Source organism: Ammospiza caudacuta, chromosome 1, assembly GCF_027887145.1.
Source record: "Ammospiza caudacuta isolate bAmmCau1 chromosome 1, bAmmCau1.pri, whole genome shotgun sequence".
Lineage (NCBI taxonomy): Eukaryota > Metazoa > Chordata > Aves > Passeriformes > Passerellidae > Ammospiza > Ammospiza caudacuta.
This window is the reverse complement of record NC_080593.1, coordinates 41,842,685-41,858,322: the sequence shown is the minus strand read 5'-3', so window position 1 is coordinate 41,858,322 and position 15,638 is coordinate 41,842,685. Positions and strand designations below refer to the sequence as shown.

Sequence of the window (15,638 nt, the reverse complement as noted above, 5' to 3'; positions counted from 1 at the left end):
CCCATTTTACCACATCAGAAGCTTTGGTAGGTTGAGCTCCTTGATCCTGTGAACATGGGTTGCTGTTTTGAGGGCACAGGTCAATTTAGCAGAGTATCCTGTCTCTGGCAGTGGCCATCAGCTGGGGATTAGAGAAAGCATACAGAATCATTACAAATATAAAGTAGTAGAAGCTTCAAATACACATCCTAACTAAGGGTTCAGTTTCCAAGGAGTGGTGCTTTTGGACTTTCAGACCTAATTAATTGTTTCCAGGTTGTTGAGTTAAACAGACTTTAGACCCTTTTCTTCAGGCATTTCCTAGCTCTTACACTCATTGATATTTTTGACTTAGTTCTATTAAAACATTTTGAAACAATTAATAATTCTTCTCTGATGACACTTCAAAGTTTCTACTTTTCATTCTAATGCAGAATGAGCTCTAAGAAAAATTGTATGAAGTAGAGCTTCCCATTTTTTTCTTAACCCTGCATTTCAAACATGGTGCACAACTTTTTTGTCTTATTTTCTCCAGTTTTCTGTGTGTAGTAAGTACATTATGGGCTTTGTAATATGTCCCTTATCATTTTGCTTTTTGTGTTACAGTATGCTGTTGTCATGGCTGTTAGGTGCTTTTCTACTTGCCACTGTTCCCTATGTTAAGGAATTTGTTTCTCTTGTTTAATTGTGTGTGTACCCTTTTTTTTTGTGCCTCTCTCTTTTACAGTGCCATTACTCCATGAAGAAGGCAGCCTCCTTCCTGGGAATTGGTACAGAGAATGTGTACTTCATCAAAACAGATGAAAGGTAAGAATGCAAAAGCCATGACTGATCTCTGAGCCTTTGTAAAATGCAGTAGTGCTGTACGTAACTAACCTGTTTGAATGTAACTGAAAAAGTTTTAAATCTGTGTCCCTTAGAGGTAAGATGATACCTGAGGAACTGGAGAAACAAGTCCAGCGGGCCAGGAAAGAGGTGAGAGGGGGAGAGAGAGTGTGAAGGAGAGAGGAGTGTGTGCAGACTGTGTGCTTGTGTCTGAGTGAAAGGAAGGAAAACTAAGAGTGACCAAAATCTTAAAAGTAGGGCAGTTAATATAACAATGTCTTTCTTACAGATACAATCTGTTTGCCACAAACTTGTGGAACAAGCCAAGGCTTATGGGTTCTACACTCTTAAAAGGGAGGAAAATTCCACAGGGTGTTTACTGCTAATGAAAGTCCTGAGTACAATGCTGCTCTGAAGTATTTGGCACATTTCTTATAGGATTTCCTTTGCCCTTGATCCTTTTTTAAATGGATGCAGTATGTTTTCCTAAAACGGTTTTTCAGTTAATTACAGCAGCTATTGCTCTATTGTCTCTGCAGTGAGCAGCAACTGTAACATGTAGCTTAGTCTCTAAAACTGTCTTACAAGCTTCAAATGCTAAATTCTGTCCTTTCTATTATTCTACTGAGGGTGCAGAGAAGTGCCTCTTTTCCCCTAGGGACTTTGCCAAGTAGGAAGTCAAAGGCAAGAATTTGGAAAGGCACTGATGTGTATTTGGACAACATTAACACACATTCCCATGATCTCTAAGGCAGTCCTTACCTATAGTCAAGATAATTTATTTTAGAGAGCTTGAAGGACTGAATGTGACTTCCAAGAGGATCTTCTTTTGGCTTGGTTAGCTCACCCTATTTCTCATTTCCAGTTTGTGCATCAGAGCAGTAAAATTCAAAGCTCAGCTCTTAGTCCATGATTAGTGAATACAAAGCAGCTAGTGCAATGTTCATGGCATAGATGATACTTCCATGGAATTCTGTCTTGGAAATCTGCTTTTGTGGCTGATAGAAAAGCCAAGGCAGCCCTGTCCTGTCCTGCACTGGCATGGCCACAACGGCTTACAGTAAGTTCTGATTTGGATACATTTTCTGCCAAAAAACCCATCTCTTATTTGAGTTTCATGCTGATAGCATAGCTATTGATACATGGGGGCCCTGATGACCTAGCAAACTCTTTTCTTTGCCTCCTTCCCTACTTTGCATTTTCTGAGAAATACAACCTATACTTTACTCATTTGAGCAAGCTGGGGGGGGAAAAGGGACTGAAATGAAGTAAAGTAATGGGAAGCAGGCTTGCAGGAGAATCATCTCTTTGCTTTTGCAAAAACAGTATCTTGTTTGTTCTTGTAACAATATGTAATGGTCGTTTGAAAGAAATCATCAGGCATTTGTGATTTTTTTGAAAAGGTCTACCTTGGTATGGTACCTCACAAATAAAAACAAAATGCTTTGCTTGCAGGAAAACACGATTTCACTTGCATTTTAAAGGAAGTTACAGGTGTACTGGAAGGTTTTCATTTAATCAGAGCTTCAGTGTGTCTGTCCAGCTGTGTTTATTACAACTTTTACAGAAGGATGCTTCAGTAAATTACAGTAAATATTCTAATGACTCTAGACAACAGAAGATGTGTTTGCTGATGACTGAAGCACAAAATGATCACTAAATATGAAAGGCAAGAGTCTTCTCTTTTTAGAGAACTTAGGCAGGAAGACTAGATTAACTATATTGTCAAGAGTAATAAAAATGTAATTCCCTTCTTTGTGGGAAAAAGTATAATGGTAGCAATTACAGGAATTTGTAGATATCTGAGACTTTTCCCTGTATGCAATTGTGCTACCAATTGGCTGCTTGAGAGCCTTTGACTTTGATGTAGCTGTGAGACAAAATTGCTGGGAACACTAATAGAAAATAGATGTGTTGGATACATCTTTGCCTCACTTGCAAGAGTTCTGTACTCAAGATTCAGGCTGATTTGTAAGTTTGATTAAATATTGTGGGACCTTGTACTCAGAATAAATGACCAAGAAGTGAATTAAAGGCTGGTAAGTCTTTGTGAATGTATGGGATTAATTTAAGTTCATTCCAATGTTACTTTTCACTGCTTTAGCCATTTGTAAAGAAAATCTAAATTACAAATAAATCATAATTATATACCATTCTAACAGTCTTCTACACTGTAAAGAAGGATAAAACTGTCAGAGTGTAAATGTGATATAAGCCTGTCTGTCTCTGTAGATGCTTAAAGTGGCAACATTTAAAAAAAAAGAAAAAAAGAAATCATATTTCAGCTGGGTGAAGATACATGGAAGACTTGTGTGGAGTTTGATTTTTCAGCTGATGTCTGATTTCACTAAGGCTCCATTGAGTTACACACTTATATCATCTGAGAGATCTAATTCACTGCCAATGAACTTGAGTGATCCCAGCTTGCACAATCCAGTGACACCCTGGGAGCCCCTGCAGTAGGTGTGTTGTCATTCTGCAGGCCAGATGCTGAACTGTGCAGAGCAGCTCTTTCAGCAGGCACTTCCCAGCAGTGAGACTGCACAGTCACTGCTGGGGCAGGCACCCTCAATTTCATGGAGCTGCTACAGACTCTCATGGACTACTTTCATGGAGTTGCTGCAGTTTCTGCTCCTAAGCAGAGCCAACACAGATCTGCAAGGATCTGTGAGCCAGAATGCTGCTAGCTGAAGGGAAGCAAAGATGGATGGCTGTCAGTGGCTGTCTGAGACCCCAGCCTGACAAAAGCTTTCCTTATCCCACCTGACTGACCTGAACACCATCTGAGATTTCCAGCAGTCTCTCTCCTAACATTCAGTTACTGTCTTCAGCCCTTCTTCTTTCCCAGACAGGAGTGGGAGCAAGGGAATAGCACTGAGCTGCAGGTCAGGCGTGGGATCAGACAGCAGTGACTGTCCCTGTCATGGAGTGCACCAACGTGGCTGACGGCAAATCACCTTCCCTAGCTGAAGTTTCCTCTTCACCAGGCAGAGAACAGGGGTCTTGTAGAGACAGTGCAGGTGGAAACCCTAAAGGGATGAGCCCTTTCCTTGCATGGGTAGTCTGCTGGCTGAGCTAATTGCTTTATTTTATCAGTCAGAATGACAACATATATGGTAGTGAGATGTGAAAGACTGAGAATTGAAAATCAGTGTATAAAGAGAGATGTCATATATCCGGTATGTTTTGATTTTGACAAAAGTAGCATATGTCAAAACAGTCTGAAGCTGCAGAAGTCTGCCCTGGGATGGTGTTAAGTAGAAATGGAAAATGCCTTTTCTTTTTTTAAATGAAAAAAAAAAAAAGAAAAAGAGATCCAGCACTATTAAATGCAGTACCTTCTGCTGGGAAACTAAAATGTGGATTATCACATCTTTGTCCTACTTTCCTAGATCTTTTTATACTTCAGCTCTGCAAGTATACAAGGAAGAGATGAACAGTGCAAATGATAACTTTTTTTTGTTTTGAATCCTATTGCAGGGGTCAGCACCATTTCTTGTCTGTGCTACAGCAGGCACAACTGTGCTGGGAGCATTTGATCCTCTGGATAAAATTGCTGATATCTGTGAAAAGCATGGCCTCTGGCTTCATGTTGATGTGAGTTTGTATACTGCATGGTTTTGTTTAGCACTGCTTTTTTATAATTGCTCTTTGACTGTTGATATTTCTTTTTTAGAAGCTGGGCTCTAATAACATTTCTTTTTCCTTACATAGAGACCAGAAATATGTTCTGATTTGACTCTGTTACATATGCTGCAAAACAGCAAATAACTTGGTTCTGACAAGCAGCCAAAACCGTTCTGTTATTGTCAGGTTATATTTCAAAATTATTTTATAATCAATTTCTTCTTCTTGCTACCTCCTAAAAATGCTTCAAGAGTGATATACAAACATAAGTTTTGATTGTCCCCACATTCTGTTGGGGAAGAGACACATTAGAATTATGTGTGAGGTTCATACAGGTTAAAATAAAGATATGCTTTCTGACTCAACCAGTCATAAATTAGTCTGTTTCATATTTACAGATTTGAATTTCCTGTATATGTCCTTACATTTTCCTAAATGGTTCAGAAATTTTTCTCTTTTAAAAAAATTCTTTGTAATTTTAGGTTTGGATATTAAAATCCTGTAATGAATCTTTTTTGAATATTTACTGTGCCTTTTTATGATTTGAAAGAGTTAGCTCTAAATGTATTTTGCTAAAGATAGGCCACTTCATATTTTCTAAAATTGCATTCTCTTTATAATTGCAATGCCACAAATCCAGAATTATAGTTGGCTAGATTAAAAGTCATGGAGCAATAAGAGAATCTGGAGCAATATTTGTGGAGATTTCCAGACCTGCTCTAAATTTCTGAAATGTTTGTATAATGTTGAGTATCTAAAGAAGGATCACATAGGCAGTGATACATGTTTCAAATAAATGTCTCACAGACATTAATAAATAAAGTCACTGTAGGTATGAGTCAAAAGAATTTTCTTATATTCTTGGAGACAAAAATGCAGAATTTAGGCCTAATATTTAAAATGTCTGCCAAGCCTCATGGCTGTGTGCTGAAGAACTCATCAGATTTTCAGCAGGAGGGCAACACTGCTGTTGCACAACTCTCTTGTGTGTCTGTGTATGGCTGGTGGAGGGAGGGATGTGGTTGGAATCTGTGTTGGACCTTAGGTGAGTCAAACAGATGTGGCTGGAGCCATCTCCAGTGGCTGTAGGAGAACAATGAGCAGTCTCCCTGCAACTGAACTCAAATATGGTGGGATGAGCCTGGGTCCTGTTCTGACCCTTAGTGAGTTGTTAGTCTTTTGAAAAGAACTAGCTTTATTCTTCTGAATTTGCCTCATGTTAAGCTAAGGTAAAAGTGTCCAGGAATATCTTTAAGTTATTTTCTGTTTTGAAATGACTGTAGTTGTCAGATGTTAATTGTTTCCCAGTAGAAGGACAAATGTCCAGTGATAAATTGGGTTTGCAGTCTGGAACATCAATTGTTCTCTTAAGATGTGATTCATGTTATGAACCTCTCAGTGGTTCTCAGAAGTTCTATCAGTATTTTCTCCATTTTTCACACTATATAAAGGATTGGGTGGATGGCTGTTTCTCTAATTTTTTTGTTGTTAAAAGTTTCTAGCTGTATTTATAAGAGGACAAGATATAGGGAAAGACTGAAAGCTTTCCCCAGAGGTGACATCTGGCATACATGTATGTACAAGTGTGCTATGGTAAAATGAGCAGACTGTGATTCTTAGTGTAACATTTTTTCCCTCACAGCACCACTAGAAAGAGATTTACTGAAATTGTATGTGAGCAGGTACAGTGAGACTGAGTCTCTACCATTCGGAAAGACTATAAGAAACACAGAGAAGGATTGCTTTTTTCTTTTTACTTTTTTCTTTTGTTTTTTTTTTTTTTTAGCAAGAATACTTCTTACCACTATAAGATAGAATGTAAAATTTTTGAAATCTTTGAGAATCTACAGTCTGCTGAAAGGCCTGGCTTCTTGTGGAATGATTTACACATTATGCAGTCTACAAAGTATTCTGCTGTTTAGGCCTGCTGTAACTTTGAAGGAAAAAAAAAAAGTACAGTGCAATTAAAACAGAGTAAAACCTAGGTTAAGTGCTGTCTAATGTAGAACTTTTTTGTGTATCATTAATAGGCATCAGGATTATCTACTGTAAGTGCTCTCACAAGCTGTTACTAAGGATATCTTATATGAATGTCAGTGGTGTTTTTTCCAGATTTATACTGATTTATTTAATTTCAGAATAATTTCTGATCCCATAAATTGATGTGTTTGCCTTAGGGACACTCTTTTCATTAAATATGAAATGATAAAGCTTGTGATTCTTAGGAAGGGCAAAAGGGAGAATGTCAACAGAAATTCACTGAGCTTCAGGAAGATAAATTTCAATAAAGCCAGAAATAGTAGATAAGCTCTGACATGAAGACAAACCAGAGAGGAAAAGCGAGTTAAGGAAAATGTTTTAAGAAGATCATACCAGTAGGTCCAAACTGCCCTGGCAGTCAAGCTGTTCAGTCAAGCCTAAGAGCAAAGGCTGTACCAAGCTTATTTTGTTCACAGTGCAGCACTCCAGTAGCTTATTGTATTTTAACCTCCATCTCTGATGCCTTTCTTAATAACTTGTTTTGTATCATCAATATGCCTCCAGCATTTGTGTATGCCATGTATTGTCTTCACGTAGCTTTAAATGTTATGTGTGAGTATTTTTTCCCTGGTGGTCCTGACTGACTATTTTTTTTTCTCCTATTATTAGGCCTGTAGAGAAAATCAGGCTTGACCTATTAGCCCATGCTTAGGTAATTAGCTTAATCAGGCAGTGCACACTGTGATTTCCATCATTTAGCTGTAAATGATTTGTTGCATATGAAACAGAAATTTTCTCGTACCTTGTTGCCAATTACATTGTGAGGGACACAGGTTGATAAGGGCTGTATTTTGACCTCCCCTGTGTGGATCTCAGCTGCATTTGTCTTAAACAAAATGTGTCATTCTAGTTTGATCAATCTGCCCTCCTTCTGTAGTCCCTTGGATGGAAGAGAGGCAGTCAACTTCACTTGTTGACTTTGCAATATCTCATCAAAAAGCCAGAGAAACCTGCCAAGAAGCAGTTCTGGTAGTGAGTGAAAACCTGGCTGGAAAACCATTCCCACAGAGCAGTTACCAGTGGTTCTTTGAAGGGAGAAAAACATTTGAGCAGGATTCCTGAAAGGTCTGTCTTAGGGTAGAAATTATCTGGTATTTTTGTTAAACCACTTGGATGAAAAAGAATGTGCTGACAAATTTGAAAATGACATAAGACTTCTGACAAAGGCAGTGGGAGGACAGGATTAGAAATCAAAGGGATTTTGACAATTTGGAGAAAAAAGTGGAAAAACTAGGCTACAGTTCAATAGAGATAGAATTCTCAGCTGCACTAATCAAGTACACAAAGACAGGCTGGGGAGTGTTGACTAGATAGCAGATCTTTACTGTAAAGCCCAGATATTTTCCTAGTTCACAAATCAGTGATATTTTCAAATAGAGTTAAATACCTTTCAGAATTGAATAAAGGAGGTACATAAAAGGATTCTTTCTTTCTGCTTCACACGCCACCTGCTTTATCTAAATTTTGTCCAAATAAAAAGATGCAGTTCAAGAAGGCTCTACAGGAGAAAGATTAGAAAATGAGAAACAATGTAAATAAACATAATCATATTTACAAATTATGACCAATGAGAAAAAATGGAAAGCACTGATGTTATTTAAACTAGAAAAACAAAATAAGCAGAACGTAACAGTCTACAGAAGCTTCAAAAGGTGCTGCTAAAAGAAAGGGACTAATCTGTTCCCTGACCACTGGAGGTGTGACAAATGGTAACATTGTTTAGGACTGACACTTTAAATTAAAATGGTGTTATTCCTGTTGCACACAAATTATGTGGTTAAATTGTGCAGCCTCCATCATTAGAGAGGCCTTTAAAACCAGACAAAGCCAGTGATTTTCAGTCTCCTTAAATGCCTTCTCCTTCACGGTGTTTTGTGGTTTTTATTTTTTTGGTTGATTTTGTGGTTTTTAGGTATTTTTGTAAGTTATTATTGTTGCTGTTGGGTTTTTTTGTGGTTTTGTTTGTTTGTTTGTTTTCTTGTGTTTTTCTAGTTTTGTTTTGTTTGTTTTTTTTTTTCCAGCCCTGGATCCTTAAGCACTTTCTCTTGAATTGGGTAAAGAATCATGGATCACAAATTCATCTTGTGTTACTGTGGCTCAAGTAGATTAATGTTATTTCTGTCATCTAGATCTACAGTGATATTCTTTTAAAAAAAGGCAGAAAGTAGGGCCAACAATGCTGTGGAGGCAGGAATTGCTGGTCTCTGTATTTTATTTTTCACTTCAGTGCTAATTACATGTGTAGTTGATCCATGATTAATAATCTCTAAAAAGATGTAGTTGAGAGAAATGAGAGGAGTAGGGCTTTGGGGTGGCACTGTTGAGATGACCTCTCAACTGCCTTTTTAGTCCTGTTTTCCACAAACAGTGTGAGAATGTCAACTTTTTCAAACACGGAAATTTTGGATGCAAATTTTTAACAATGTATTATATTTTAAAGAGTTTTTTATAATTTCTGAGAATCAGGGAATAATTTAGTGACTGTTTTGACTTAATGGAATCATAGAATGAGAGGAGTAGTATTTGTCTCTTGTATTAGTTTGATTGTCATCCCATAGCAGGGCAAATTTGGACTACCTGGAGAAAAAAAGTTGCAAGTCATGGTACTGCAGGATTACCATGAAGTTTGAGGCAAAATAATTTCCTACCTCAGGTCCCACCTGTAGTCTTGTACAGCAGCCCTTGTCTCAGGAAGGATGCTGTGAGCATGACAATGTAAAATATTATTTGATCTATTAATGTGTGGCATTAACGAGGATGACTTTTTAAGACAAGTTAATAACTTTCATCTCCCTTGTGAGCCTTTGCCATCCTGTCTCCCAGAGATAACTGATCTCATTCCTAATGTATGGCCTGTGAAGCAAATACCAATGATGAACTCATATATCAGCTATCACATATTTTTATTTCAATGAAAGAAAAAAACCCCCAAAACCAAACAAGCATATATTTTCTATGCTTAGGTCAGGAATCTTTACATCAGCAACTTTCTTTTTCTTTACAAAATTTTTTTTAATAAACTGAGTCCAAATTAATTAACTGAGTCAGTTTTGTGGACTGATGTCTTTTGTTTGTCTCTGAAGAGCTTTGCTTGCTTCACAGGTGGTTCGCTTAAGTACATTCTGCCTTCATGGGTATTGAAAATACTTTATATATTTATTTATCTAGCAGTAACTTCTCAAATGCTCTGTGTGACATGTTTAATGTTTGCATGGTCTCCTCACCTTTCCATTGTGGATAAATGTTATTGTTTGGGAGCTGAAGGTTCACAGACCTGATCCTTGCAGAATTCATGAAAAAGTATCACATTCCCTAATTCAAATTGTCCAGAAATTAAACATATGTAATAAAAAACTAGTTGTCTGTGTTCCTTCTATAGTCCCTGGAGAGACACATCTGCCAAATGTATCACCCAAAGATGAATGTCTAGGTTAGATGGAAGTAAAAAAGGAGTTTCAGTGAAGAGCTCCTCACTACAGAGAAGGTCTAAGTGACTCGTAGAGCACACACTTAGTTCTTAGGTGAGCTGAGAGAGTTCTCAGTAATTTTAAGCTCATTTGGGTTGCTGGTGACAGAAATGCTGCTATTGCTCACTGACATACTTTGCTTTTCATATCTCTGCAAAATCTGAGCCTGGCCTTTGCAATTGCCAGAGATTATCTCTGCCCACTGTTTCCCCTGTGAAATTCTCAGAAAGGAATTGGCTAGCAGGAGGAAGATGTGCAAAGTGGGGCTTTCTGCTGTCACTGAGAGTTTAAGGCCGGGGGAAAGGAAGCAACAACAGGTATCAGGAATTTTTGGTATCAGGAGTGAGTCTGGTTATGCAAGGACATTTCAGTTCATTGCCTTTGCTTACTCAGAAGGACCACTCTGGTTTGTGGCTCATGTTCTGGCACAGACCACAACCTCCTCTATTTCAGGCATAGCCCCAGGCTGCTGTCTTTATTTCAGGAGGTGTAACTAAAGGCAAAATGTAGCCCACTGACCGTGTAGTAAACAAAGTTTTAAATGAGATAAGACACCTTTAGAAATTATTAGTTGAAGTATTATCAAAAATAATATTTTCTTGCTCTGTAAATGTTCCAACAGGCTTCTTGGGGTGGCTCAGCTTTGATATCAAGGAAGCATCGCAGACTTCTTCATGGTATCCACAGGTAAGTCAATTGAATCTATTTACTAGGGATTGAGGTGGAAGTTAGGTGGCCTGTTGGCTTCCATAAGTGCTGCATTTTTAAAAATAGTTGGAGAGATTTCTGAACCTGTGGTGGGTGTGGGTGCATGGGAAATCTGATTTGTCTGCTTGGATTGTGTTTGGTCTTTTTTGATTCTTAAGTACCCATGATTATAGATGCAATTTTCACCTCCCTTTCTCTATTTATGGTTTTTGCAGAGCTGATTCTGTTGCCTGGAATCCCCATAAAATGCTGTTGGCAGGAATCCAGTGCTGTGCTCTTCTGGTGAAAGATAATTCTGTAAGCCCTCCTGACCTTTTTTTATTTTCTTTTCCTTTTTTCCTTTTTTTTTTTTTTTTGTATTCTAATAAGCTGTCATTGCTGTAAAATAAAAGTGGAAATAATTAGGAAACAGCTGAAAGTCAGTTTTACTATACTGCAGTACAAAGGCTGAATTATATTATTTTGAATTTCACCACTTAATTAATAAAGGGTGAATAAAAGAGAAGGGTAAAAACAATCCAAATCACTGTACTCACTAGTGGTCAAATTTTGCAGCTGGTGCCCTTGCTAGTTAACTTCTGCACATAATTTGCATTCAGAATGGAGTATTGTGTCACCTGGGCCTGGCACACTCAGCCACTGAGCTCATCAAAGCCCTCAGAATAGCTGCCATCCATGGGGACTGCAGCAGTGCCGTGTCTGCCTAAGGCAGGCAGAGCTCATCTGCACCTCCCCTCGCACGGGAGGAAGCACCAGACTGGGAGGCAGAGCACATTCAGGTAAAGGTGCTGAGCCTTCTGCCCACACTCTACCAGTTTTTCCTCATCAGCAGGGTGATTTAGACTTCCCAAAAGCCATGACTAATTTAGAGGTCCAGCAGGAAAACAGCAGAGCTCTGATCTCAAGATGACTTTGCAACATAGCAAAAGTCCCTTCTTGCGTCTTTGTGGCATTCTTTTATCTCAAAAAACCCCCCAAACAAACAGTAAGAGGTTCATTATTTCAACCTTCATTTAAAAATCAGACCTGGTAAAATTTATGCCAACTGGCCATCGTTATGAGTGAATTTTACCTTATACTCCATAGGTTATAACAGACTGAACCTCATGATGACATTGAGCCCCTAAGGTTTGCATTGCTATTTTGTGGCCGTGGTTTGTAAATTGCTTTTATAAATCTCTGTCAAAACAACTGATATTTTCTATTCAGCTGCTGGGGTTACCTATCCATGTAATTTGTTATGAACTTTTGGTAAGAGCTGATGAGGACCAAAGAGTGTACTTGCTAATCAGCACTCTCTTGTAGCTGATTGCTCTAGGTCAGGGGTGAGACCTGGCAGGACAGTAAGGAGAACTGTGCCACCTCATTTCCTTACGTTAGAGCCTGTGAGATTGAAGAGGATTATATTTCAGTGTTACCATCCATCACTTTATTCTGAGCTGAAAAACAAACAGAATAATGTTATTGACTAAGATTAATGCAGTGTCTTAATTGCAAGCTTGGGAAGATTTAAATGCTGTATTTTTAACTAATTAGGTCTAGTACATTGATATTGCCCCAGGTAATGATTAGGCTACTTTGACTGAATTGTGGAAATTTCTCAGGAAGATAAAGGAAAGAAATGTAGAGGATTGAACTGTTCTAGCTGCTCTAGCCTTTCAAGTCACTTTATGAACACTGTTCCAACTTCAGGGCTCTGGCAGCCTTTTAGTGGTTCCCTTCTGTGCAGTGTAAGGTCTGGTAGAGTGATCCCATTCCCCTTTTAAACGACAGCCAGGCAATATTGTGTTAGAAATACTTGTAAATTTGAGTCTTAGGTCTTTGAGGGATGAAAACAGAAGTACTATGGATTGCAGCATCAGATCCATGTTGTACAGTGAGAAATGTTTGGAATGCAGAAGATTTGGCAGCATTGGGAAGAAAGGTTGTTTTACTCTGTCTGCTTCCTGGGAAATTGGCTCTTACTCATTCTGTGTATGTGCCAGTGAAGTCTTTATATGCAAACAGACACACATACAGATTTGAGTACTTTCTTATTAACTAGCTGGAATATAAATCCTTAAGAAAAAAAGATCAAATGCATATTTGAGACACTTTGACAGAGAAGTGTTGCTTCACTTTGATCCTCTCCATACAAGAAGAGGCAGCTGAATCCTGTTTCCCATTAAAAATGCTATTTTTGCACCAGTAAGAGAAGAAAAAAGTACATATATCAGTTTCTCACTTGGGAGCTTGTTCCACTTCTGAAGCACATAAATACCTATGGCTAAGATGAAGCACATGTTTGTATGTGAACATGATTCCTTCACACTGTGGTTAGGATGCATCAGTGGGAACTGGATGCTGAGATGTGAGCTGGAAGACTCTGGCACACGCTGCTCTGTGAGTGAGTGTTCAAGGAACCTAAGGTAGATTCTGAAGTTCTCCAAGAAATCAAAGCAGCAAAATGTTAATTATGAATGTTAAGTCCCATTTATGGATTACCCTATCTCCCTTTGAAAGACCGATTAAGAAAGTTTTGTTAGCCCATCTTCCCATTTGCATTGAAGTCCATTTGGAAATTTTGAATACTTCAGAATTAGGCTTAGTTGATTATAAGTGAGCAAATTAATCCCCTTCAGTTTTTCTTCTTCTCCTTCATACTTTCTGTATGAAAGTTAATCTTTAGAAGATGTCATCACATTTCAGTTGTTCTGGTAAAACTGTAATTTCCCGTTAACATAGGTAATAGTGGCTTTTTTTGGTTTGGGTTTTTCTTTTGCCATATTTCTTCAATGGGGTTTAGCAGTGTTATTATATTTAAGACACTGCAACTGACTTGTTAGAATGAAACATTGTAATTAAATATTTTGCTGTACAAATTAAAAAAAAAAACTGATAAAGATTAACTGCAGTGAAATGCTGATAAAAGAGTATTTTCCAGCTTTAGTGAAAAAAATTTGGAATATTTCCAAGGAAGGTAGACATAGAAAAGAGATGTAAGTGTTTGGCTTGATTAGAAGAGAGAAGCAATTTCACCAAAAGGAAAGAAAGATTGGCTAATCCTTTGTGAAAGCTCAGATCAATGGCTGTAGTTCTTCAGTGCTTAAAGTACTCAAGAAGTGCTCATCAATTCCTTTTCCACTGCCATGTCCTGAGTAACTTCCATCACTTCTCCAAGATTGTCTTAGTCAGAAAACACTGGTATTGCTGAATCATGAATTGCAGTGACTGTTTAAATGCAAACCTAGATGGACCAATAATCTCAAAACATTGGTGAACCCAGTTTTGGTCTTATATATTCTCAAAACGCTAAGAATTAGTGTTGGGTTGTACATACTCCCTTAAAAACCACAGAGTTACTCCAGTTTGTCCTTGCTGTCATCCCTATCTGTGTGAATATTATCTACATATTAACAGAGAACTGTTTATCACGACTGCCAAAGTTCTGTGACTCGTGAGAGTGAAGCACTGGTTTAGGTAATTCAGAATCAGTTCTAGGTAATAAGCAGAATTTTTACTTATTAGTTAAGAATAACGTCTCAATGTAGCTAATGAAATCTCATTTTAGTGCAGAATAGAATTGATTAAGGTGACGATGGCAGCCATCCACTTGTAATCTCTTCCTCATCATCAGCAATATAGAGATATCTACCTCCTTGATTCCCCTCCAGAGCAGCTGCAGGAAATGCTCTGTTCTCATGACCATTGCTTGGGTTTAATACAACTGAGAGCTCCTTCTCACCTCTCAAAACACGTTGCTGTAGTGTTCTTTAACACTACATTGCTTTTGACAATTTTCAAGTATGCTATTCAAAAGGCTGTCCTTATTGCCTCAGAAAAGGCAAATCAGGGAGAGGCTTGTCTTGGGGAAAAAGATATTTTATTAATCAAATTGAAATTCACTTTTAACTAGCAATGGAAATGGAAAGAGATCAGAAGACTTGCTGTAGGTAAGTCTCTTCAATGAGAAAAATATATTGAATTATGAAACTGGAGCTCTTGCCTTCAGTATCAATATTTTTTCATCAATTTTCTATTAATTAGAACACACAAAAGCTCTTCATAGACTTCATCAAAATAAAAAACTCTTTGAAACTTCCTAGTGGACTGGAGCCTCTATGAAAATAGTATTTCCATTTCCTAAACTTTAACGGACTGACAATAAGGCTGAGAACTTGCATTAAAAAGGGTAGAAAGAGAAAAGATGCTGAAGAAAGAAACTCCAAGTTGTCCAATGGGGCAGTTCTAATGAAACTTTTGCAATTCTTCTGAGCAGATGTAGCAGCTCAGTTACTGTGTGGAAAACTGTTGGGACTGAGAACCCTGTGTTAGAAAGCATATTTAAAGCATATTTCTATCCTTTATTTTTCCTTCTACATTTCCATTGTTTGACTTGGAAAATTGAGGTGAGTTTTTTGTCTTCTGTTCTCTTTCTTTTCCCTTCTCTTTCTCCTCCACCTTTCTTTTTGATATTTCTCTCTTTCTCACAAAGGATGATTTTCATTTCTTTTCCTCTCTGCTCTAGTGACATGCAGGAGGATGTCACTGTACTTGCCTCTGGAGATTGATAGCATCAGTATCTTCAGCAGGATTTCTTCAGCGTGTTGCATTCCTAGTAGGATAAGCAGGTGGAAAAAGATCATAAAGCCACATGTATTGTCAGCTTCAGATGCACCAGGAGATGAAGACAGTACCAGCCATTTTTTTTATTAATAATGAACTACACTACCAACAGTACAAGCTGACTCAGGGCCATCAAAATATTTGTTGCATTTTCACTCTAGAGCATTTTCTAAAAACTATGTAACTCTGCAACTGTCCTGTGATCTTAAGTGAACTTCTCAGTCTTTTGTAATATTGCCAACTGCATTTAGGTTTCTTGTGATAAACAATGGTTACTATTTATCAGATGACAGGCATGAAGGGAACTTCTATTCTGTGACATCCTCTATTGTGCAGCTGCATTGCATTCTGATAAGGCAGAAGATAGTGCCTCATTGATCAACCCTG

General features: G+C 38.0%; 1 protein-coding gene across 1 annotated transcript in view; it reads left to right on the top strand.

Annotated features, from left to right (window-relative positions):
* The window catches only part of GADL1 (glutamate decarboxylase like 1), a 71,965-nt gene that overhangs the window by 12,096 nt on the left and 44,231 nt on the right, over positions 1–15,638 (top strand). Inside the window, exons 7-11 of the mRNA XM_058800518.1 lie at positions 707–786; positions 900–954; positions 4,285–4,401; positions 10,561–10,625; positions 10,862–10,943. Of these exons, the coding sequence (XP_058656501.1) occupies positions 707–786; positions 900–954; positions 4,285–4,401; positions 10,561–10,625; positions 10,862–10,943 (399 nt within the window). The remainder of the gene's footprint in view (positions 1–706; positions 787–899; positions 955–4,284; positions 4,402–10,560; positions 10,626–10,861; positions 10,944–15,638) is intronic.